This window comes from Crotalus tigris, unplaced genomic scaffold (genome assembly GCF_016545835.1).
Source record: "Crotalus tigris isolate CLP2741 ecotype Arizona unplaced genomic scaffold, ASM1654583v1 scf7180000024398.1132909, whole genome shotgun sequence".
Taxonomy (NCBI): domain Eukaryota; kingdom Metazoa; phylum Chordata; class Lepidosauria; order Squamata; family Viperidae; genus Crotalus; species Crotalus tigris.
In genome coordinates, this window is record NW_024100566.1 from 758 (window position 1) to 27,539 (window position 26,782).

The following is a 26,782-nucleotide window of genomic DNA, read 5'->3' on the forward strand; positions in this document are numbered from 1 at the left end:
AGAATGTTATGATGTGTGATGGATATTCTGAGTGCTTAAAATTGGACAGTGTCAGAGAAAAAGACAGCAGAATGAGCATCCAATGTAACTCTAAATGAAATATAATCTCCCCCAACCGGATGCTCTTCCAATACGTTAGATTAAATATCTCAAAATTCACTGCTAGCAATCTCTGGCTGGGAATTGCAAGTTTCTGACCATCCCATCCTATCAATTCAAGAATTCTGATAAACTATTTGAGAGGCGGGGTACTTCTGAATGCTAACTGGTGCGAAGGAAGAAAACAGAAAAGGACAGCTGTTGCCATTAAGTCCTCTATCCCTCGCAGGAGAAAAAGGGAAGCGGTTATTAACGAGATTAATAATAACTCTTTAGTTTCATGGAACGGGGAATTTGCAAGGAGTGTATGTGTGTTGTATATCCCACACACTGTCTCACACACACATACACACACACCTCCCTTGATCACCGTTTGCATGTCCGAGGATGTCTATCAAGCTCAGGCGCTCTCTGCCTTTCACAGCAGTACCGCCGCCTGCCTCTTATTCATGCAGTGGAGCAGGCGGGGTTGAAAAACAGGCCGGTGAAACGAAGTATCCCGAGGCAGGCGGGGGTCTAGGAGACTGCCTTGGTCCAATGGCGCTTCAGCACTCGGCGCAAACGGCCAATGATGAGCCAAGAGGGCGGAGCTCACAAAGCGGTGGGAAGGCTGCAGGAGTTTAGAGCTGGCAGTGCTTATCTAGCTTGGCTCGTTGTGAGCCAAGCTGGAGACGAGCGCGGCTCGCTTGGCTGGTTCGCTGTCCGTGGTACTGAAAGCGCGCTCACAGTTCAACTCCTGTCCTATCAGGGCCGCTGAACCGCGGCTCGAAGGCGTTGAGAGACCCTCCATGGAAGAGATGGAAGAGGAGCTCAAGTGCCCGGTTTGCGGCTCCTTCTACCGAGAACCTCTAATCCTACCCTGTTCACACAATCTGTGTCAGGCATGTGCCCGAAACATCCTGGTGCAGACGCCAGAGACGGAGTCGCCTCAGAGCCGGCGTGCCTCAGGGTCAGTTGGCTCCTCATCTGACTATGACTACCTGGACCTGGACAAGATGAGCCTGTACAGTGAGGCGGACAGCGGCTATGGCTCATATGGTGGCTTTGCCAGTGCACCTACTACACCATGTCAGAAGTCACCCAATGGTGTGCGTGTCTTCCCTCCAACTGTCCCTCCAGCTGCACATCTCCCACCGGTTTCAGCCACTGCCTCATTGGCACCGGTGCCACGCAATTCCTGCCTCACCTGCCCACAGTGCCATCGCAGCCTGATTCTGGATGAGCGGGGCCTTCGTGGTTTCCCCAAGAATCGTGTTTTGGAGGGTGTCATTGACCGTTACCAGCAAAGCAAAGCAGCTGCTCTGCGCTGTCAACTGTGTGAGAAGGTACCCAAGGAGGCCACGGTCATGTGTGAACAGTGCGACGTCTTCTATTGTGACCCATGCCGGCTGCGCTGCCATCCGCCACGGGGCCCCCTGGCTAAGCACCGTTTGGTCCCTCCAGCTCAGGGCCGGGTCAGCCGGAGGCTCAGCCCACGCAAGATCTCCACCTGCACTGACCATGAGCTAGAGAATCACAGCATGTACTGTGTGCAGTGCAAGATGCCTGTTTGTTACCAGTGTCTGGAGGAAGGCAAGCATTCCAGTCATGAGGTGAAGGCATTGGGTGCCATGTGGAAACTACATAAGGTCAGTCCTGGGATGGGGGCACCGACTAATGAACAGAGCAAGTATGGTAGAATACCTTGGCAAGAGATGAAAATCCTCATTTCAGCCTTTGCACTGGGTCCTTGTGATCTTTCTCCTAAGTATCCATTGATCTCTCTTCCCTCTTTCTTACAGCTGTCTTTCTTTCTCTTACTTTTTCTCTAAAACAATTTTATTCCAATCCTCCTGTTTTAGTGTGCCTTTTTTTACTTGTCCATAAATGTTTACTGGAGTACTGCTTCCATCATACTCAGCCAATGATGGAGTTGTAGCCCAGCAATGCCTAAAGGCATGCTGTGAAACATAACAACAATTCTGGTCTTCCTTCTCTCAGCTCTTGATTTCTTCACCAATACTACAATCATAATCCTTCATGGCTAAATGACTTGTTCATCAATCCATTAGTCTATCTTTCTTTTCCATCTCTCTCCTCCCTGTTCCATATTTTAAGCATTTATGCAATGTGTAGTTTTTATTCTCATCAAAGAGCTGCTTCCTTACTTTTTCATCATTTCCCCTCCCTTGATTTCCTCCATCTTATTCTTCCTCCTACCTCTAATGAGTCAGTCTCCCTATCTGTAAACAGATTTCACTTCCCAGTCTTTGATTCTCTTTGCTGGAATGCTAGCGGTCTATCCTGCCAACTAATGTATGTGTTCTGAGAATGCATCTAGATTTTGTATTCAAGAAACACCTGAGCTGGTGTATCACATATTTTGCCCGGCCTGCCCATCTTCTTTGTTGGCTGCCATTCAAGTGTTTGCACCAAGATGCCTGCAGTAGCAAGCAATAGGATACTGGGGGGCTTGGTGGGGTGAGTTTTACACTGACGGTGAATGCAGCTGGGGGAGGAAGAAGGGAAAAAGCAGGGATGAGATTGCTGTATTTTTCCAGTATCCTATGCTCATAGGATAGGATTAACTGGCCTTCCATTTCCTTTTAAATGTCCCTTTGTCCTCATTTAGGCAATGTTATCATGGACTTCACTACAGAATCTTTGTATAGCTTGAGGTTGCCAGGCAGATTGTAATCCCTAAAATGGGAAGAGCAGGGCTTCTACAATCACCTAACTCTCTTTGTGCTAATATAATGGTAATGAGGACAGAGTTTATATTGCTTCAGTGATGGCTGGATGATGCTAGAAAATGTTATAAGTCACTAGTGAAAAAAATGGTCTGAATATAGAAAATGGCTCTTTCTATTTCCAAGTACGCAATGATGTGTGTTGTTTATAAATGGAGAGAAGGTATTTTGGACAAAATTAAAGGAAGATTTTTCACCAGTATTAACTCTGAGCATTGAGCACTAAATAGATCCCAGGGTTTAGTCTGCCTCAGATTAATCTCTTAGTTGGCTAGCTGATGGGAAAGGGCCCTTGGAGAAAGGGGCACACAACTAAAATGAAACCTGTTGGGGGAGACTTTAAAGATAGCAGAATGTGTGAATGTGATGTAAAAGAAAGAGGCAGAAAGAAGTTGTATGAGAATAGATTTCTTCTTTGAATATGAATTGCTTCCTCTGCCACAAGGAAGGTGTGTTTGCCTATTTCAGTTTCTCCATTTTTAATTTTTCCATGTACCATGTGTGAAATCTGATGTGTTGAATTTAAAAATTTCTCATCTTCCAAAAGGACATTTACACACATACAAAAACTACTTTGGGTGCACAGTACTACTGACATATGCTTATTGTCCTAATGAATCTACCTTTTACAAATAACTTCACTAATAGAAATTTGTACATAATTCTCACAAATATATGGGGTTTTGTGTTGATTTCCCCTTTTATCATGGTGTAATTGGAGAATTTTGAATGATAACTAAATTTCAGGCTGTGTGTTGCTTTGAAATTATGGAATTAGATATGTTTGCATCTGATTTCTCCCTATCATTACTCTGCTACTTGGTAATGCATTTTCTTCACAAACTACATATTCATGACGTATTAGAAACAGGTCCAATATGTGCAAAGCTGAAGTAGGGATATTCAGTTCATAGGGTAGCAACACATTAGCTTTTATAATGTGTTATGGATAACAATACAGTACAAGGGGTCCCAAAAGACAGTGCAGTTTTAAGCTTTAAAATCTGCACTAAGACTTTTGGTACACTGTATAATTCTTATGACTATACCAGGTAGAATTGTAGCTAAAGGATTCTATACCACATATTGTAATCCATATTTTATTTTTTCTCAATGCCTCTACACTGAGCTTTTGTAAAGTGTATTTTTGTTTGTATGTTTGAATTGAGCTATACCACAAAACATAAGTGAAGAGAGTGAAAAGGATGTAATTTTATCTCCCATTTAAATATCAATATCTCCTTTCCACACTCTTGCCACCCATCCTATTTTTCACATAGGATCTGGCTATATGGCAGCAACCCCATTTCTGAGGTAACTAGGCAGAGATATGTGACTACAAAGAGGATGGATATCCTCTCATCCTGCATATACCTATGGAACATGCAGGCATTTTTACCTACCCCTGTGTCCAGGTACAGAGATAGGATCAGTATTTGCAGTATTACATAGGTAGGATCTGATGCAGGAGGTGACTGTCCAGTAGCCTCTGCTAAAATAGACAATACAACAAACCACGAACACTTCATGGAAGCTAACCCAGATGAAAACCAAGTAGACTTCAATTGTATCACTGAAGCCAAACCACCATCTTAACTTATTCATCACACTTTGAAGACACCCCTGAAGATACCATAATTTGTTTAAGTACCCTTTGGTATAGCCAAAGTTGACTGGATTGAAACCATGAATTAACTTGTCAGACACCTGCCAAAGTCTCCCCTGCTAACTTTTGGTCTCCTAGTCTGGCTGCTGGTTCTCATTTTTACTCTTTATGCAAGCAGAGTCAAGCAGAGTCCTCCAGTGGTCTTGTACTGTTTCTGAGCAATTATTTTAGACCAGTGTTATTCAGCCTCAATAACTTTAAGATGTGTAGACTTCAACTCCCAGAATTCCCTAGCCATTGATGCTGGCTGGGGATTTCTGGGAGTTGAAGTCTACAGATTTTAAAGTTGCTGGGGTGGAGAAATATTGTTTTAAATTAAGGCTGAAAGGAGAGGGTAAATAAGTGGGTAGAAATGAAGAGGAAAAGAAAGAAAAAAACATGTGGAGAAGCCTGAGAGCATCTCACTAGGGCCCCATAAAATTGAAAATTGCTAATGGAGAAGAAAAATGAACTTTTCAACTACTTTTTTTTTACTTCCAATTGGTTCTGCCATTAGGATATAATGTAAAAAGCCCTTTGTGGCCCTTTGTGGCCTCTGGCCAATAATCTTTTCCTGTCACAACAGCAGCCTAAGACTGACCTTTGTAGATAGATTGACATCATTTCATGTCAGGGGCCTGCTAACATGCTTTAACCATGGGAAATAGCTTCACAGCCAGCACAGGAACAAAGCTCTGTTTGTCTTGGAGAAGGACAATGTTTACTGTTCAGGCAAGCAGAAGGAAAGAATTCCTCATAATTTATATCTGTCAACTGCTTACACAAGTGACAATAGTTTAAACTATACCTGGAGCCTCAGTGCAATTTCAATAACCTTTTATTTTATTCATGTACTAATTTTATTTCATATTTCTAAGCCCAAAGGCTTCTGGGCAGAAAACAATAGAATAAAAAAGAACAATTTTTTAACAGATATCACCTAATCCCATAGACTTCTCATTCCTATTAAAAATCATTGTAGTGCCCCAATCAATTGGACTTCCAGCACAATTAAATAAGTTTTAGCCTGCTTATGAAAATGTGCGGGCTACTATGACAAGATCTGCCATTCGGTTACCCCCATATAACCTGGAGCAGACTTTCAACAGACTCTCTTGTGATGACTAAACTGAGCCTATAGACTCTATTCTGGCAAGGTGCTGCTTGCTATATCTTCGTGCTCTGCTATGTAAGGCTTTAAAGATAATGTCTAGACCAGGGGTCTTCAAACTTGGCCCTTTTATGACTTGTGGACTTCAACTCCCAGAATTCCTCAGCCAGTGTGCCTTGCTGAGGAATTCTGGGAGTTGAAGTCCACAAGTCATAAAAGGGCCAGGTTTGAAGACCCCTGGTCTAGAACTTCAAACTGGGTTCAAAGTCTACTGCTAACCAGTGTTATGAATTTAAAATAGATGTTATTCTGCACTGGTGAGATTGTCTTACCAGGATTCTGGTTACTGTGCTTTGCCCCAGCTATAGTTCTGGGTTATCTACAAAGGGAGCCCCACATAGATTGTATTGCAGTAGTCCAGCAAGTGATGATAAAGGCATGAATTATGGCAGGGGTCTTCAAACCTGGCCCTTTTTGCCTTGTGGACTTCAACTCCCAGAATTCCTGAGCCAGCACAGGAAGTCCACAAGTCATAAAAGGGCCAAGTTTGAAGACCCCTGAATTATGGATACCAAAGTATCCTGCTACAGGTATGGCTATAATTGTTACACCAACCACCTAAGTGAAGCACCCCCTCCCCAAAATGTCACTTACTTGAGCTCAAGATTAATTATTCCTTCCTTTTTTTATTCCCATAGCTTAATTTCAAGTGCTTTTAAAGTCAGCTAATAAATATTAGTCACAAAAGAAATGAAGCTGCACTTTAACATACATATATACATTGGTCCATAATTCAGACTGGTGTCAATAGTAATAGGTGGCAACATCTATTCTTTAGGTGGCTGATCCTAGAAAACAAATAGTAGATTTAAATGTGGAAATCCCGAGGCTGTAGGCAAGGAGGTTTCAAAGAAAACATATAGTATAGGGGGTACCTTGCTCAATAGTATTAATGTGAGAGGGACCTCAGAGTCCTAGTGGACAATCACTTAAATATGAGCCAGTAGTGTACTGCAGCTGCCAAAAAGGCCAACACAGTGCTGGACTGCATTAACAGAGGGATAGAATCAAGATCACATGAAGTTTTAATACCACTTTACAATGCCTTGGTAAGGCCATACTTGGAACACTGCATCTAGTTTTGGTCACCACGATGTAAAAAAGATGTTGAGACTCTAGAAAGAGTACAGAGAAGAGCAACAAAGATGATTAGGAGACTGGAGGCTAAAGCATATAAGGAAAGGCTGCTGGAATTGGGTATGTCTAATTTAATGAAGAGAAGGGCGAGGGGGACATGATAGCAGTATTCCAATATCTCAGGGGCTGCCACAAAGAAGAGGGAGTCAAGCTATTTTCCAAGGCGCCTGAAGCAATGGACAGAAACTAATCAAGGAGAGAAGCAACCTAGAACTAAGGAGAAAATTCCTGGCAGTTAGAACAATTAACCAATGGAACAACCTGCCTCTAGAAGCTGTGAATGCTCCAACACTGGAAGTTTTTAAGAGACTGGACAGCCATCTGTGCGAAATGGTGTACAGTTTCCTGCCTAGGGGGTAGGGGGTTGGACTAGATAACCTCCAAGGTCCCATCCAACTTTATTTTTATTATTGTTGTTGTTGTTGTTGTTGTTGTTGTTGTTATTGATCATCGCACAGTCAGCCAGATGTTCAGACTGGATTTGGCATTTTGTCTACCTATCGAGTCCTTACCCAGGACCTGGGATAGGCAGATGTGGATGTTTGATGGTATTACAGGTATCGTCGCAGGATGGAAGCAGTTCCTAGTAAGGCCACCTTTTGCAAGTGACTAATAGCGAATTTGTCAATGCCAATGGTGTTCAAGTGGTGCTCCAGTTGTTTTGGGACAGCACCCAAGGAGCCTATGACTATTGGTACTACCCTTGCTTGCTTTTGCCACAGTCTTTCTATTTCTATTTGTAGGTCTTTGTATTTTGTTATCTTCTCCAGCTCTTTCTCTTCTATTCTGCTGTCTCCAGGCACTGCCACATCCACTATCCAGACTTTTTTGTCTTTCTATTATTATTATTACCCCCCAGTGAGGCACTACCTTGACGTGGTTGTGGGGCTTGTGTACTCTGAGGAAGATGAGAGCTATACCAGAGGTTCAACCATACTGGACAGGTCTCATCAGAGGAGTCAGACAAAGAGTCTCCAGGCACTGCCACATCCACTATCCAGACTTTTTTGTCTTTCTTATCGACAATTGTTAAGTCTGGGGTATTATGTTGCGGGTACTTGTCTGTTTGAATTCTGAAGTCCCCGAGCAGTTTAATTTTATCATTTTTATGACTTTCTCTATTTTATGATCCCACCAGTTTTTGCTTACAGGCAAATGATATTTTTTGCAGATCTTCCAATGCACCATTGTTGCTATTTTGTCATGCCGCTGCTTGTAGTCAGTCTGTGCAATCTTCTTGCAACAGCTTACCAAGTGGTCCACTGTTTCTTCAGCTTCTTTGCATAGGCGGCACTTACTGTCTGTTGCTGTCTTCTCAATTTTGACTTTGTATGCATTTGTCCTTAAGGCTTGGTCTTGTGCAGCCAGAATTAGTCCCTCGGTCTCTTTCTTCAATTTTCCTGCTCTTAGCCATTGCCAGGTTTTATTATTATCTGCTTTCCCAGCTATTTTTTTAATGTATTGGCCATGTAGTGCTTTGTCTTCCCATGCCTCTATTCTGTTCTTCATTTGGTCTTTCTTGTAGGCCAGTTTGGTCTCTCCAGTAGTCAGTAAGCCTTCCTGATATACTAATTTCAGTGCATCTTCATCATTGTTCTTCAGATATTCTTCCAAAGCCATTTTTTCTTCTTCAACCATCTGATGTACTTGTAGCATTCCACGCCCACCTATTTGCCTTGGTAGATAAAGTCTGTCAATGTCACTGCGTGGATGAAGGGCATGATTCATTGTCATTATTTTTCTGGTCTTCCTATCCATTGCTTTTAGTTCTGCTTGAGTCCAGTCCACTATTCCAGCTGTGTACTTAATGACTGGAATTGCCCAGGTGTTGATTGCCTTTATGATATTTCCTCCATTAAGTTTGGACTTTAAGATCTTCTTCACTCTTTTGATGTATTCACCTCTAATCTTTTTCTTGACTTCAGTGTGCTTGATGTTGTCAGCTTGAAGGATACCCAAGTATTTGTAATAATCTTCCTCATCCAGACTCTTAATGTTATTTTCGTGGGGCATCTTGATTCCTTCAGTTTTCACTATTTTTCCTTGTTTGATAGTAAGTGTGGCACATTTGTCCAAGCCAAACTCCATTACAATATCTTGGCTATATATACGGACAGTGTTGAGCAGCGATTCTATTTCAGATGATGTTTTTCCATACAGCTTCAGATCATCCATGTAAAGGAGGTGGGATAGTCTAGCAGATGTTTTTGATGTTGTTATTGTTGTTGTTGTTGTTATTGTTATTATTATTATCCTCAAAGGAAGGCAGTATTTGCACTGTTATTAAACAACAGCCTGACATGGATGTGTCTACGGATGTATCAACCCTTCAAGTTAAGCCAGACTTGAACATCAAAAACATGAATACTAAAACTACTTTTACTGTAGGATTGCAATAACAGAATTTTGCCACTCTACAAGAATACTAACGAGGATCAAGTCTGAAATGCTTTCTCCATTCTCATTCTACCTTTGCCTTTGTCAGATAAGAGAAATCTTCCTCCTTATCTTCCTCCTCTTCTTCAGGGTTACTGTCACAGTCCATTACAAGTTGTGACACTTCATTGAAAACACTTCATTGATGTTGTTGGTGAAAACATGGACAGGAGTTGTTGTAGGTCTCTATACACACTCTTCCCCCCCTCAGTGCCTTCTAAGGCCATTTTGGCTGGGGATGCTAGAAAAACTGAGCACTTGGCTCCTACAGGTGCCTCTAGCTGCTAATGCCTGAGTGAACATTATAAACTAACACTTTATTTAAAAAAAAAACAAACAAAGACCCACTGGCACTCTGGTCAAGTTAAGCCAGGAACAAGAGCCAGGTTCTGTCCATTGTTTGTTGCTCATTCTGTCCCTAATGACTGTCTCTGCCAACAAAAGGGGTTTGGGTCACTGTATTTTCTATTTGGGGGTATTACTTTGTCATTTTGAGTACTCCAAGGGCTAGTGGCAAATGATATGTTTTTTTAAAAATGGTTAGCAAGGTCTTGGTATTCTGTGTTTAGTGGGACATGAGGACTAACCCTCTACACTGGCCCTTGATATTTGGGCAAATATAAAGGTGGTTAAACCCTGCATTATGGATATGCAATAAAGCAAGAGATGGTGATGGTAGTTGCCTGCTTTGAAAACTAACATACAGGCCACTATTCTGATTTGTTGTTCTTTAAGAACTTTCTCCAAACCGACAAAAAGTGTCTCAACTTTGGTGAAATTCTTGACATAGTTCTACCCATTTGGCATGATTGCTCTATTCTTTGCAGCCCTTAGAAACTCCCCCCTCCCACACAGACATACTGTATACTAAATTGTATACATACTATATACTGTATAAGGCTGCAGGAACTGGGTGTGGCTAGTCTAGAGAAAAGAAGGACATGACAGCAGTGTTCCAGTATTTGAGGGTCTGCCACAAAGAAGAGTGGGTCAACCTATTTCCCAAAATGTCAGAAGACAAGATGAGAAACAATGGATGGAAACCGATCAAGGAGAGAAGCAACCTGGAATTAAGGAGAAACTTCCTAATGGTGAAATCCATCAACCAGTGGAACAGCTTTCCTTCAGAAGTTGTGGGTGCTTCATCACTGGAGGTCTTTAAGAAGAGACTGGTCAGCCACTTGTCTGGGTTTTGTGCTTGAACAGGGGTTTGGGCTAGAAGTCCTCCAAGATCCCTTCCAGCTCTATTCTGATTGATTAATTGAAATGCAACCAACGTATAATTGCCCATATTTAACCCACATCAGCACAGCTTAAAAATCATAATCATCCTTTTAAAGTGAATTAAAGTGATACTATTTCTGTTTTCCCTAAATCAGTGGTTCTCAACCTGTGGGTCGGGACCGCATTTGGGGTCGAACGACCATTTCACGGGGGTCGCCAAACAACGCAGTCCGCCATTTTCCCCCCCTTTTCCTTAGCTGTGCTACTCCCTTTTATTCTATTGGCTTTTGAAAGCCAATAGAATAGACTCTCTTGAATAGAGTCTAATTCTATTGGCTTTCAAAAGCCAATAGGAATTGTCCAGGGTGTCTCTGCCCTGCTGAGCCCGCCAAAAGTCCCATTCTGCAAACGGTGCTGCACCAGTTGAGTAGTCCTCGACTTACGACCGGTTGAGTAGTCCTCGACTTACGACCGGTTGGGGGTCGCGGCATTAAAAAGGTTGAGAACCACTGCCCTAAATGATCAACTGTAGGTCCATCAAGAGCCTAAGAGTTATCAAGGGACTGGTGACAATACCCAGCAGCTAAGATTCTAATAGGCTTCCAAGGCTTGCTTAGGTTTTCTATTCAGCGTAGAAAGACAGCATATTTCCTAATTATTGTCACCTACACTCTCTTTCTTTTCACATATGCAAACACACGGCTGCATCTCCTTCCAACTTGTTTTTCTAAAAGCCTACCCTCAGCCAGTCACATATCCAGTGGGACTAGAGAGAGTACAATTTGCTCATCAAGCAAAGTATAATTAAAGCTAAATGTGGAATCAGTTTAGTTGGGGAGATGCCTGGATGCCAAACCCATTAGTATTAGGCACAACACTGTGCAAATGTTGTGGAGGTTAGTGCACAGGAATATAATCACGCCGCTCAGACCCTTCGCCCATATTATTGCTTGGCATACTGTGTGACCCATATCTGAACAGTACATGTGAGTGGCACATATTTATACGCGTGAGAGGGACAATATTAAGATACAATTGGGCACACCTCTCTTCTCCACACCCCAGTCCAACCAAATATGCCTGTAAAGAGATATGCACATTTTAACCACCTCTTGCAACCAAATGCCAGAAAAACACTGTACGCCTCAGAAAAAGCAATATGTTTCTTTCTGGAACACGCCTAACTACAGTACCTCATTCTTCATTATATTTTATTTGAAGCCCTTGGCTGAAGGGCTGGTGCTTTTAACTAAGCCTCCTTCTGTTCTCTTGCCCTTTCCCTTCCTCCATCCAGCTCCTCCTGCCTTCCTTTTAGCTTCCCTCCCTCCCTAGAGGCTTTTTTCACTCTGCTCCAGTAATCTCATTTCTCCCTTAAGCAACAGTGGGCATCCAAGCACAAAAGATGGCTTGCTAATTACAATCTGGGGGTGGCGGGATCTTCTTCCAGGTCATCTGAGCTCAGGAATCCCTTCTACGTGACAGGCGAAGTTTTGGTCAGCACAGGAATCTAATGGTTGGGAAAGGCCAAAGGGAACGGCAGATGATTTAGTCAAATTGTGTTGGAATATTTTTCAGGAAGAAACAATAAGGCAACCAATTTCATCTCTCTCAAAAGCTGAAAAAAATAATCCATCTTTTAAAAAGTAATCTCTCAGAGCGGTTGAATGAAAGATGTCTGGAATGGATGATGAGGGGGGAGGGAGGGAGGGAGAATATTATTAAATTGTCCTCATACCTAACAGGCAGCCTTGAGGAAATTGTGAACTTCTTTGTTTCGGACTGGATTTTAGGGCCAGTCTGGCCCTCATTCTTCCCATTTAAAATCCTATGAATGGTCTCCTAGCCGCTGATTACAGGTAGTCCTCAACTTATGACCACAATTGAGCCCAAACTGTATGTTGTTAAGTGAGAAATTTGTTAAATGAGTTTTGCCCACTTTACAACTTTTGTTGCCACATTTGTTAAGGGAATTACTGTAGTTCTTAAATTAGTAAGACAGTTATTAAATGAATCTGGTTTCCCCATTGTTCTTGCTTGTCAGAAAGTCGCAAAAGGAGATCACATGACTCTGGGCCACTGCAACCGTTATAAGTATGAACCAGTTGCCAAGCAGCCGAATGTAAATCACCTGACTATGGAGAGGCTGCAATGGTCATAAGTCCCTTTTTTCAGTGTTGTTGTAACTTCAAACTGTTACTAAATGAACTGTTATAAGTCGAGGACTACCTGTATTTGAAAAGCCCTTTGTCTGTGTGGGTGTGGGGTGAGTGTGCCTTCGGATCAATTTTTGGCTCCAGGTGACTGCCTGAACTAGTCCCGGCAGTTTTCTTGGCAAGGTTTTTCAAAAGTCTTTGCCATTGCTTGCTTCCTAGAGCGAAAATGACAGGCCTATAATCACTCAGGTAGCTTTGCACCTAAGACAGGACTAGAACTCACAGTCTCCTGGCTTCTAACCTACTGGGTTCAAATCTGTCCATACCTTGCAGTTTATCTACAGGGGAGATGTTTATCTACATGCAGCTTATCTACAGGGTTTGCAAGGATAGAAACATATGTAGTGAATGGTAAGAGTATGAACTAATTTTGAGCTACGTTTCAGTTCTTTCTCTTACATCAGGCCTTTATTTGATTTGATCTCTCAGTCTTATTCCCTCTGTTTACCCTGAAAGGGAAGAGCACGGTGGTATGTACATGTGGTTTCAAAGCTATGTTCAGACATTCATTCAGCGAATGGCTTTTTTCTGGAAGTTATGCAAATGGTCCCATTCCATCATTCAGAAATTGGGCATAGTAAGAACCAACTTCAGTAGCAATGGCTTGAAACAATCATGCACGCTTCCTTCTACATTTTATAAAGGTACCACTTTCTGTCATGAGTACTGTGCTATATGTCAATTTAAAAGGCTGGCACCCTTAGCTATGCCCTGGATACATTTTGCCCTAGTAAAATCCCAGGTACCTGCTAAGGGAGTCTGATTTTATTGCCACCTTAAATTATACCTGTAAAACAAATATGCATATAGTATACTCATTAGCATTGTTAGTTCTATTGCTTGTTGAAATGATGCTCCAATTTCAGTAGGCTTTAATTTTCACTTGCCATGGATGTTTTGATTTTAATTTTAATTTAAGTTTAATTTGGGGGTTTATCATGGACCTTTTATTGTATTGGTACTGCTGTTAACCCCCAAGAGTGATAAAAATAATTAAATAAATTAAAAGTATTTCTCTGGTGTCTTAAATTTTAAAGTGCTTAATGTGCACGTAATTGTATTTAAACAGGCCAATCAAAGTGCTTTTTTTAAAAAAAAAATTTCTGGGCTTCTGTAATACTAAGTTGTGTGCCTTTTATTAAATCTTGGAATTACCAGCTGCAGTTGCCAGCACTTAGATGCAGTTGTATCAATGATTTCAAAATGTATAAACATTAATTGGTTAAATTTATTTGTTTATTTTCCCACCATTATTATTTTTATAAATAAGTCAAGGCAGTGAGCATACGTATTCCTTCTATTGGCCTATTTTCCCCACAACAATATCCCTCTAAGGTAGTTGGGCTGAGAGAAAGTGACTGACCCAAAATCATCCAGCCGGCTTTCATGCCTAAGGCAGGACTAGAACTCACAGTCTCTTGATTTCTAGCCTGGTGCCTTAATCACTAAGCCACACTGGCTCCTTGATCCCTTTCAGTCAGAAACCTTGTGATGCTAGCTCTGAAGCAGCTTTGCAACTTTGGCTGAGTCTTCAGAATCACTTGAAGAAGCTTCCAAGGAAATCCAAGAACTGAGAATAAGGAATATCTGTGGAAAAAAGTTAGGGAGACATAATCCATAAAGTTTCATCAACAGCAGCGATTAAAAAAATAACTGTTCACTCACAACCTGGTCACCTTGTGGCTTGATTACAGGTAAGTCCTTGATTGATCATTCAAAGCTACAACGGCACTGAAAAAAGTGATGTCATGGTTCTGATAGATGAAACCAGTAAAAGAACTTCAAAGCAAGAATTCTTCCCTAAAGAACATTTTATTAGGAAACAAAGTATTGGCACTTACTTGGTTGAACCCAAAACTGAGGTTCCCTCTCCCCAAATACAAAGTAACAAGTTGCAATTCCCACCCCACAAATGCTGTCATAAATCACATTCCCCAATTAACACAAGGGCCAAAACCTTATCAGACCATGACCTTGAGTTCCCACCCCACACTTCTATGTTGTTATGGCTAACTAAACCCTCAAGCATTTACCCCATCCCCCTGTCTACATCTGAACTCTAAAAGAATAGAAAAGGCACATTAGAAGCAAAAGTAAAAATGGCTGCTGATTCTCAGTTGTCAGAACGACAACATCCATTGTCACAGCGTTGGCAAGTGACTTATGACCATTTTTCCCATTTATGATCATTGCAGCATCCCATGGTCACGTGATTGAAATTTGGACACTTGGCAACTGGCATGCATTTATGAAGATCAGGTCTTTTGGGGACCTTCTGACACACAGAGTCAATGGGGAAGCCAGATTCACGTAGCCTTCAGGAGGTGTGGGTGCTCCATCATTGGAGGCTGTTAAAAAGAGATTGGACAGCCATTTATCTGAAATGGTATAGGGTCTCCTGCTTGAGCAGGGGATTGGACTAGATGACCTCCAAGGTCCTTCCAACTCTGTTATTCTATTCTATTCTATTCTACTCTACTCTACTCTACTCTACTCTACTCTACTCTACTCATTAGTGATGGCAAACAAAGATACTTAGAAGTTAGTGTGCATAGCCTATGTATGACTACTTGAAAGTAGGTATCATTAAATGAAATAGATGTGGCTTCCAAATAAATGCATATAGGATTGCAGCTTCAGTTCTAAACATTGTCAGAGAATGACTTTACGTTTCCAAGAATTCCCCCTCTCTTGAAATCAAAGGGAGTATGTACCCACTCACCCATTTCCATTATCCTTTAGTTTATGAGTGACTGTAGATCTAATTCCTACACTCCTTGGAATTGCTTAGTCCCTAGAAAGTCCCTTATAAGCCCGCAGAAGGTTTTTTTTTTACATTTCTTTGTGGGGGAGTTAAATGGGGCAAAGCTGATGAATGGTGTCATTATAATTAAAAAACCCAGCCACTGGCAAGCTTGTTCTTAATGATGACATTGCTATAAATTGTCCAGAAAAGAAGTAGCAAAGCATTGCATTGAACGTTCCTGCCAAGCTAAGGTCAGGGTCATTTTCCTGTCTATTAATTTTCTGCCTCATCCATTTGCCTTCTCATCTCAAAACTCTGGCACCAGCCCCTTTTTTTCTGAGCAGGTGGGAAGGAGATAATGGAATGGGAGGAAGAAAGAACAGTGTTTTAACCTAGTAATGTTTCCAGTCATTGCACACTAGATGATCTTTCCAATTTCAACGACCATTCCTGAGTCATTTTTTTCTCTTTGCACAAATTAAAAAGGGAATGAAATGGAAAGAATGAAATCCACCCTCCAAAGATGAGGACAAATTTTACAGTGGGGAATAAAGTTCTTAGGACATATTTTCTTAAAATGTGATGGATCCTCCCTCAGCTCAGTGGATGTTTCAAAGATCAGGTTGGAGAAATACCACACACTTTTCTATTGACCTTCCCATTGTGCCCAAACCTGAGGTTGATCATGGCTTAATTTCAAAAACCCTTTGAAAAAAAAATCAAGGGATACCCTAACAGTGGTTTTAACGATGCCCACTACCCTCTGGAGAGAAAATTTTCTTTACCCCTAGACCAGGGGTAGGCAACCTTGGCTCTTTTATGGCTTGTGGACTTGCTGGCTAAGGAATTCTGGGAGTTGAAGTCCACAAGTCATAAAAGAGCCAAGGTTGCCTACCCTGCCCTAGACTGTGTGATTCCAAGCTGAACACGTCAACATTGCCAATCTCTCATCTTTGCCTACACCATAATTCTGAAACTTTTTCTTTTTACTTTTGTTTCTCATTCTCAAAAGAACATGCTACCTCTGTCTGTAACAAGCCAGAGAGAGAGGAAAAGTTTTCTAGCCAGTCTGGATGAGTCCAAGACTATTGATACACCTAAAGAAGAAGAAAAGATTTATATTTTACTGCACATAAAATTCCTGCTCTATTTGTCCAACAAGGCAGACTCATTTACTTGCCAAGAACTGCTTGGCTATTGGCATTCAATTTTGGTGCCCAGGTATAAGTCTTAATGTCCCAGACACTTAAGTAGCATTTTATAGGCTAAATATGTTAAGACGATGGGACCAACAACACCTTTTTCTCTTACAATAACTGTTTCGAAAATGTGGTTATTCAGTGTGGGGGTCCTTGATGCACTCAAAGCTTGATTGTTTCCTTGCAGTTGTTTCATTACCCAACTAGGAAACATCATCAGGCACTGAGCTGAGCTACATGTGTTCTCTTCTATTGATGATTACTCATCCCAGACATGTCAGTTCTAAGATGGTTACTCGTTGTTTATGCCTTTCAATCATCTCAGAATTTAGTAGCCCTCCCAATGATTGCCATGTGAACTTAGTTCTAAATAACACAACCAAGATCACTATTGATCTAGCATGCTACATTAGCATAGACCAGAACTACAGTATACCGTTTCCTTCTGAGAGCTCACAAACAAGAGAAACCTGAAGAGGATGGGCTTTTTCCTTTGGCTCATTCTCAGCATCCCCTACTTATTTCCATAGAATCCTACTTAACTATCAAAAGTGAGCTACCTGATATTGCCCTGCATCAGTATGTGAAATCTTTTTTCAGCTCCTTTAAGCCAAATTTCCTACCACATTCTATGGATATTGAATTGTATCTAATGCAAAATCAAAACTTAAACTTAAGCAAACATTATTTTTGTACTAGATTGCTTTCTTTAGGGCATGAATCACAATCTTAGGCTAGGAAAATGGGAGAGGATGAAAAAAAGTCTTTTCCAAAGTTTACCTTTCAGTGGTCTTTTCCTTGCAATACAAAAGTTCCCATGATTGTTACCTTTCTGTCGCACTGAAGATCTTTCTAAACATTATATTTATAGTGAATTCTACTCTATTTAAACCCCATTTCAACTCCGGTCGGGCTGCTGAAACGTGCTACATTGCATCAGCTGCTGCTAATCTGTAAGTTTTGGGAGAATCCACCAGGAAAGTAGCGGCCCGCGTGCCTAACGGCGCGCAAATTATATAATTATATAACTAAAAATCACAAACAGTAGCAGTACATTCAGGACAAGTGTGTCTGACATCCCCTGTATGGCTTAGTTCAGTGCAACACCTGCTTTGCAGCTGTCTTTCGCAGTACCCTTTTCAAACTTGGAAACTGTCCTATCTGTAAACAAATCACTAGCCTACAAGGACAGATCATTTACCTAGGGTCTGTAATCCGTGCTCTTCGGGCAGAAATTAGGTGTCCAGTTCAGCTCTAGTAAGCCTCCGTGCTATCAGCCCCCTTTACCACAAAGATCCTGCAGGAAAAGGGCAGTGTGGACAAGCGTGGGATCTGGCAGGGTGAGAGCTGTGAACCATAAACACAAAGCTTTCGCTGTGTCCCTGCACAACAGTTACAGTGCCCTTGCTGACCTTAATAGGGACATTAAGGAGACAGGTAAAGGTATTTGTGAAGATAACTCAAATAAGCAGGGGATTGTGGTCCGAGATGAAGAACTAGATTTTGACAGGGAGAAGTGTGAATCAGGTATTGCACATCAGTCATGCAAGAATAGAAAGGCTCCCAAAAAGAGAAGCTACCTTCTGGTAGGTGATTCAATTATAAGGGATGTAAATTTAGGAAAGGACACAGAGGCTTTGAAAGAGGTCAGGTGTCTTCCAGGTGCTACTGCCAGTAGGGACAAGAAGCGTATTTCTAAAATAATCAAGAATGGCAGCAAGGACTGTGATGTGGAGGCTATTGTACATCTTGGCACTAACGATCTGTCCCAAAAAGATGTACTCTCTGTGCAGAACAATTTCCAGAGCTTGGGGAAGGAACTTAGCAGAATATACTGTAGGCTTACTTTCTCAGAGGTTTTACCAGTGTACAAGGAGCAAAATGGAAAAGGCCAGCGCATAGCACAATTCAATATGTGGCTAAAGGAGTGGTGTAAAGGGGAAGGCTTGGATATATTAGTCACGATGTCAGTAGCTGGTCCAATCAAAAGATGTACAAAAGAGATGGTTTGCATCCATCAAAAAAAGGGACTGAGTTACTCGGCTATAAATTCACAGATTTTCTGGAGGGAAATTTAAACTAAACAGCGGGGACAGGGAGTTAATTGATACGGAACAACCCTGTCCCCGGCAATTTAAAAACTATAGGGCTATCAGTGCATGTAGCATAGATGTGTGTGTGGACAAGAATACCAACCTTGCTATCAAGCAAAATGAAGCCTCTAATAGCGAGTGCCACATAAAGTGCACTAACCAAATAGGTGGTAAGACAATAGGGGAACTCAGGCACCACACAGGTTATGTAGAAAGGAAACACAGGGCCACCCACAAAGGACTCAAATGTTTATACACCAATGCACAGAGTATGAACAGCAAACAGGGTGAACTAGAAATTCAGGTTAATGAGGGCAGATACGATATTGTTGCCATTACGGAAACATGGTGGGATGAAACCCACACATGGAACACACAGCTAGAGGGATTTAAATTATTTAAAAGAAACAGACCAAATAAAAGAGGAGGTGGAGTTGCTCTCTATATAAGAAATAACTACATCTCCACAGAAATAGAGTACAACAATGATAAAAACTGTCTTGAATGCATTTGGGTCAATATAAAAGGGGGGGGAAATGACATTGCCATAGGTGTATACTACAGACCACCCAACCAAACAGAGGAAATAGATGAACTTTTTGCTAGTCAGCTAACTAAGGTATGTAGGAAGCACATCACAATAGTAATGGGGGACTTTAACTACCCTGACATCAACTGGGAGACAAACTCCGCACCAAGTGGAAGATCAAACAGGTTCCTGGCAAACCTAGCAGACAACTTTGTCTCCCAAAAAGTAGAGAAGGGAACCAGGGGATTAGCCATTTTGGATCTAATTCTCACTAACAGAGATGAAATGATAGACGGTGTTGAAGCCATAGGAACCCTGGGAGGAAGTGATCATGCAATATTAGAATTCAACATTATAGAAGCACAACCAATAGAACACAGTCAAACTAGAGTCTTGGACTTCAAGAGAGCTAATTTCAATAAACTTAGAGAGGGCTTGGGAAGGATTCCATGGATGAGAATCCTCAAGGGGAAAACAACTCAAGAAGCTTGGGAAATTTTGAAAAATGAGATAATAAAAGCACAGTCTAGCACAATACCAACAAAGAGGAAAAATAACAGCTCTCAAAAGAAACCAGCATGGCTGCATAAACAACTCTCTGACAAATTGAAAGATAAAAAGGACAAGTATAGAAAGTGGAAAGAGGGGAACATAACTAAGTCAGAATATCAGCAAATAGCCCGAGCCTGCAAAGATGAAGTGAAGAAAGCCAAGGCTCAAAATGAACTAAGGCTTGCGACCAAAGTCAAAAATAACAAAAAAAGCTTCTTTCAACATGTAAAAAACAAGAAAAAAGTGAAGGAAATGATTGGTCCATTAGTGGGTGGAAGTGGCAAGAAGGTGACAAGCAACAGGGAGAAAGCAGAACTATTTAACTCATTTTTTGCATCTGTCTTTACACAAAGGGAAAAAACAGACCAACCTATCAAAAATAGTGCCATAAAAAACAAAACAGAAACACAAGTTAAGATAGGCAAGAAAATGGTTAGTGAGCACCTGTCCAGCCTAGATGAGTTCAAATCGCCAGGACCAGATGGATTACACCCCAGAGTTCTCAAGGAACTGGCAGATGTGATATCGGAGCCACTGAACTATATTTTTCAAAGATCCTGGAACACAGGAGAACTACCAGAGGACTGGAAAAGAGCTGATGTAGTTCCCATCCTCAAAAAAGGAAAAAAAATGGATCCAGGAAATTACAGACCTATCAGCCTGACCTCAATACCTGGGAAGATCCTGGAAAAGATAATCAAACAACGAATCAACGAACACCTAGAGGCAAACAAAGTCATTACTAAAAGCCAACATGGGTTTGTCAAAAATAGATCATGCCAGACAAATCTTATTGCCTTCTTTGACCAAGTGACAAAATTAGTGGATCAGAGGAATGCTGTGGACCTAATTTACTTGGACTTCAGTAAGGCATTTGATAAAGTAGATCACAATCTACTACTTGACAAGATAGAAAAATGTGGGGTAGACAGAATCACCATCAGATGGATCCGTAGCTGGCTGACCAGCCGTACTCAGCGAGTGGTCCTCAATGGAACTGCATTTATATGGAGGGAAGTGTGTAGTGGGGTGCCCCAGGGCTCTGTTCTGGGCCCAGTACTCTTCAACATCTTCATCAACGATTTGGATGAAGGGATAGATGGGGAACTCACCAAATTTGCAGACTACACCAAGCTGGCAGGAATAGCCAACACTCCAGAAGACAGGCTTAAGATACAGAAGGATCTGGACAGACTTGAACACTGGGCACTAACTAACAAAATGAAATTCAATGGTGAAAAAAGCAAGGTTCTACATTTAGGCAAGAAAAACCCAATGCACAAGTACAGCATAGGTGGCACCATGCTCAATAGTAGTAACTGTGAGAGGGACCTCGGAGTCTTAGTAGACAATCACCTAAATATGAGCCAGCAGTGTGCTGCAGCTGCCAAAAGGCCAACACAGTGCTAGGCTGCATTAACAGAGGGATAGAATCAAGATCACGTGAAGTATTAATACCACTCTTCAATGCCTTGGTAAGGCCACACTTGGAATACTGCATCCAGTTTTGGTCACCACGATGTAAAAAAGATGTGAGACTCTAGAAAGAGTACAGAGAAGAGCAACAAAGATGATTAGGGGACTGGAGGCTAAAACATATAAGGAACGGTTGCTATAATTGGGTATGTCTAGTTTAACGAAGAGAAGGACAAGGGGGGACATGATAGCAGTATTCCAATATCTCAGGGCTGCCATAAAGAAGAGGGAATTAAGCTATTTTCCAAAGCACCTGAAGGCAGGACAAGAAGCAACGGATGGAAACTAATCAAGGAGAGAAGCAACCTAGAACTAAGGAGAAACTTCCTGACAGTGAGAACAATTAATCAGTGGAACAGCTTGCCTCCAGAAGCAGTAAATGCTCCAACACTGGAAGTTTTTAAGAAGAGACTGGACAGCCACTTGTCCGAAATGGTGTAGGGTTTCCTGCCCAAGCAGGGGGTTGGACTAGATGACCTCCAAGGTCCCTTCCAACTTTACTATTATTATTATTATTATTTTCCAAAAGAGGACAGTCAAGCTGTGAAAAATATTCCTAAGGCAACTTCCTGAAAGATGTATTATGGAAATTTTGGAAGAACTGGTTGCTTTATTTTATATTCCTTTCCAGTGCTTTTTTTTGTAAAAAAAAAAAAAAGGTGCTGGAATTCACACACGTCATACAACCTGCCTTGCCTACCCTACAAGGTTCCATCCAAAAAAGGTGCTGGACAAAAAAAGCCCTGTTCCTTTCCAAACTGTTTTGGGCCCAGGAACCAAAAGCTGGGAACCAGAAAGCTTCCTGAAAATGAGACCTTCCAGAGTGGACTGTAGCTCCCAGTATTCTCAGAAAGTGGGTTACTAGCTTGAAATTCTGTGAGTCACAGTATCAAAATACCTGGAAGGCAGCAGGCTGAGTAAAGCTAAGCAAATGGTTAGTCAACTCAGTAAGGAAACAGCGGCTCTGCTTCTTGGAAAACACAGGGAGATTACCAATTTAATGGTTCCTGGTACTTGTTTGCCTTTGAGTCCTGCTGATCAATCTTCCTCATCATTAAAAACCTTCCCTGGTTTTTTGATGCACATTTTGGACTCAGGTTATCTACTGTAGATAGATTGCACTATATCTCCTCAGGCCATGCTAGCTGAGGATTCTTGGAGCTAACTCCAAAATACCAATAGGGGCCCCAAGTTGGGAAAGGTTACATTGAATCATCTTCTTAATTTCCAATTTACATAATGTGGAAGCAATTGATTGCAAGGAACAGATAACTAAAGTGAAGGTAATTTGCCAGCCTCAGCTCCATTTACTGCTTTCTTGTCATTTTCCCTCCAGCAATCAAGGCACCATCTTGACTGAAAGAGCTTGACTGCTAAATGTGTATAGATTTTTAAAAAAGAAAGAAATTCCAGTTCTGAAGCAGCTGCTCTCTTCTCAAAATTGCTCCTGGAACCATTCAAGAGAGACCCACGGACTAAAATATCCCTCCTTCACCCCATTTTGTACTGGGTTAAAAATAATATTATGCCTTAATATTGAATCTAATAATATAGATGAACACAGAATTTTGGAAACTGCAAGAAGAATTTCCAACTGTTATTTCATTTGTTTAATTTACAAATTAACAAATTTGACAATTTGTTAAGACAGGGTCTCTCCCAAGTTTTTTTCACCAGCAAGATTGAGTTGACATTTATGAGATAAAGCTACCAACACACATCCCTTCTGTTTCTTGGTTGTGTAAGTCTACAGTTCCTTCCATTACCATCTCAATCTTCATGTCCCACAACCTCTCATATTATTGATTTGAAAGGTGGGAGGAAAAGGCCTAGAATTTAAACCCTGGGGGAGAGACATAAACACAGGGTATGATTTCTAAGCAGCTCTTGAATGTGTTCATTGTTGCCTGCAGTGAAGTAGTTAATCTAGCTGTGTTGGTCTGCCTGTCTGAATGTGGGTTAAATGTCAAGTTAGATGTGCCATGTTAGCTCTGGCATTTCCGCTGCATGTAGCCTTTTAATGGTTAACATTGTGGGAAGAGTCCACACAAAACAATCACCAGTAGGCAAACTGGTAATTGCTTGAAAATATTTTTTTATTCTGCCTTTGTTGTTTTCATAAATAACTCAAAGTGGCAAACATACTTAATACTCCTTCCTCCTCCGATTCCCCCCACCTCCAGCCTGCAAAGATGAAGTGAGGAAAGCTAAGGCTCAAAATGAACTAAGGCTTGCGACCAAAGTCAAAAATAACAAAAAAGCTTCTTTCAACATGTAAAAAATAAGAAAAAAGTGAAGGAAATTATTGGTCCATTAGTGGGGGAAAGTGGCAAGAAAGTGACAAGCAACAGGGAGAAAGCAGAACTATTTAATTCATTTTTTGCATCTGTCTTTACACAAAGGGAAAAAACAGACCAACCTACCAAAAATAGTGCCATAAAAAAACAGAATAGAAACAGAAGTTATGATAGGCAAGAAAACTGTAAGTGAGCACCTGTCCAGCCTAGACGAGTTCAAATCACTAGGACCAGATGGATTACACCCCAGGGTTCTCAAGGAACTGGCAGATGTGATCTCAGAACCATTGAACTGTATTTTTCAAAGATCCTAGAGCACTGGGGAACTACCGGAGGACTGGAAAAGAGCTGATGTAGTTCCCATCTTCAAAAAAGGAAAAAAATGGTCCAGGAAACTACAGACCTATCAGCCTGACCTCAATACCTGGGAAGATTCTGGAAAAGATAACCAAATAACGAATCAGCGAACATCTAGAGTCAAACAAAGTCATTACTAAAAGCCAACATGGGTTTGTCAAAAACAGATCATGCCAGACAAATCTTATTGCATTTTTTGACCAAGTGACAAAATTAGTGGATCAGAGGAATGCTGTGGATATAATTTACTTGGACTTCAGTAAGCCATTTGATAAAGTAGATCACAACCTATTACTTGATAAGATAGAAAAATGTGGGTTAGACAACATCACCATCAGATGGATCCATAGCTGGCTGATCGGCCGTACTCAGCGTGTGGTCCTCAATGGAACCGCATCTACATGGAGGGAAGTGTGTAGTGGGGTGCCCCAGGGCTCTATTCTGGACCCAGTACTCTTCAACATCTTCATCAACGATTTGGACGAGGGGATAGATGGGGAAATCGTCAAATTTGCAGATGACACCAAGCTGGCAGAAATAGCCAACACTCCAGAAGACAGGCTTAGGATACAGGAGGATCTGGACAGACTTGAACACTGGGCACTATCAAACAAAATGAAATTCAATGGTGAAAAACGTAAGGTTCTACATTTAGGCAAGAAAAACCAAATGTACAGGTATAGTATAGTATTAATTGTGAGAGGGACCTCGGAGTCCTAGTGGACAATCACTTAAATATGAGCCAGCAGCGTGCTGCAGCTGCCAAAAAAGCCAACACAGTGCTGGGCTGCATTAACAGAGGGATAGAATTAAGATCACGTGAAGTATTAATACCACTTCACAATGCCTTGGTAAGGCCACACTTGGAATACTGCATCCAGTTTTGATCACCATGATATAAAAAAGATGTTGAGACTCTAGAAAGAGTACAGAGAAGAACAACAAAGATGATTAGGGGACTGGAGGCTAAAACATATGAGGAACGGTTGCTAGAATTGGGTATGTCTAGTTTAATGAAGAGAAGGACGAGGGGGGACATGATAGCAGTGTTCCAATATCTCAGGGGCTGCCACAAAGAAGAGGGAGTCAAGCTATTTTCCAAGGCACCTGAAGGCAGGACAAGAAGCAATGGATGGAAATTAATCCAGGAGAGAAGCAACCTAGAACTAAGGAGAAACTTCCTGACAGTTAGAACAATTAACCAGTGGAACAACCTGCCTCCAGAAGCGGTGAATGCTCCAACACTGGAAGTTTTCAAGAAGAGACTGGACAGCCATTTGTCTGAAATGGTATAGGGTTTCCTGCCTGAGCAGGGGGTTGGACTAGATGACCTCCAAGGTACCTTCCAACCTTATTATTATTATTATTATTATTATTATTATTATTATTATTATTATTATTACTATTACAACCCTGTGAGGTGAGTTGGGTTGAGGGAGAAGAGTCTCCCACCCATTTTTCATGCCTAAAGCAGGACTAGAACTCACAGTTCTGGGTATTCAGCCTGGTGCTCTACTGGTAGTCACTAGACCAGACTGGGTCTTCTTTTTTTTGTGCAAAATGCACTGTACTAACATTCTTAGCCTTCCAGCAATCTATGTATGTATATTTTTTTCCATAAGTAGTCTTCCAAAGAAAACACTATGCTGAAGCCACCTATCATTTTAGTTTTCTAAATACCCCTCTAGTTTTCATCAAAACTCAGAGGCCTTACTGGAAATACACATTACATCTGAGGTTAAGCCTTTGCTTTGCAGCTTGATCATTATGAAAAAATTATGAGAAACATTTGAGGAACAGTTGGATGAGCTGGATATGTTTAGCCTGGAGAAGACAAGACTGTAGGGAGACATGATAGCTGTGCTGACATAACAGAAAGCTGTATTGTGAAAGATGGTGCAAAAATATTTATTTGTTGTTCCAGAAAACAGAACAAGAGACAATGGGTTTAAATAACAAGAAGTATTTTTTGCTTGGACATCAGGAAAAAAATCCAATTGTAAAAGCTGTTCACTAATGAAACAGCTATCTCAAGAGGAGGTGGGTTTAACTTGCCTGGAAGTATTCAACAGAGGCTGAATGGCCATTTATTGGAGATTGTCAGGCACTAAAGATCAGGACCATAGCTTAAGCTGCAATTCAGAAATATTTATTGTTCAAATCTGTACACAATAATCTAGTCAATACCAAATTGGTGCTAGATGAGGTTAATGGAATTCAAGGGCAGCTGGACTAGGATCTTTTGCAGCAATCCAAGGACTTCAAACTGATGATATGTTTAACTCTGCCCTCCAGCTCTGCATGTTCTTCTGGTAGATTTCTATTCTTGCACTGGGCAAAGACGTCGGACTGGAAGATCTCCAAGGCCCTTTCCAAAACTGCCATTCAAATAATGTTCTAAACCAGCGGTTCTCAACCTATGGGTCGCGACCCCATTTGGGGTCGATCGACCATTTTTTGGGGGTCGCCAAAGGCGGCGATCTGCCATTTCCTCCCCTCTGGGGCGCCGCCGCGCATGCGCACTGCGCATGGGGGCGCACTGCGCATGCGCACCGCACATGGGTGCGCCGCTCATGCGCACCGCGCATGGGGGCATGCCGTGCATGCGCGCCGTGCATGGGTGCGCTGCGCATGCGCGCCGTGCATGGGGGTGCACCTCGCATGTGTGGCGCGCCACGCATGCGCATAATGTTTGTGTGACGGGGGTCGCCGTCACACAAACGTTGAGAACCGCTGTTCTAAACAATTACAATTTATTTCATAATTAAAAGAATCTTAATATAATATAAAGCCAGTTTTGTGTATTGGTGAAAGCACCGGGCTAGAAACCCAACTGCAGCTTCACCTTGGATATAAACACAGCTAGATGACCTTGGGAC

The 26,782-nt window shown here is 41.6% G+C and overlaps 1 protein-coding gene across 10 annotated transcripts in view; it reads left to right on the plus strand.

Annotated features, from left to right (window-relative positions):
* Nucleotides 1-706: 706 nt before the first annotated feature.
* LOC120301829 (E3 ubiquitin-protein ligase TRIM9) overlaps nt 707-26,782 on the plus strand; it is a 68,985-nt gene continuing 42,909 nt past the window's right edge. For 5 of the 10 annotated variants that reach the window (XR_005555041.1, XM_039329497.1, XM_039329498.1 and 2 more), the window contains exon 1: nt 707-1,727. Coding sequence is in view for 9 of the 10 variants with exons in the window: in XM_039329497.1 (XP_039185431.1) it covers nt 888-1,727 (840 nt within the window). In the remaining variant the exon portion in view is untranslated. The remainder of the gene's footprint in view (nt 1,728-26,782) is intronic. The other 5 variants (XM_039329499.1, XM_039329501.1, XM_039329500.1 and 2 more) reach the window with 2 other exon arrangements.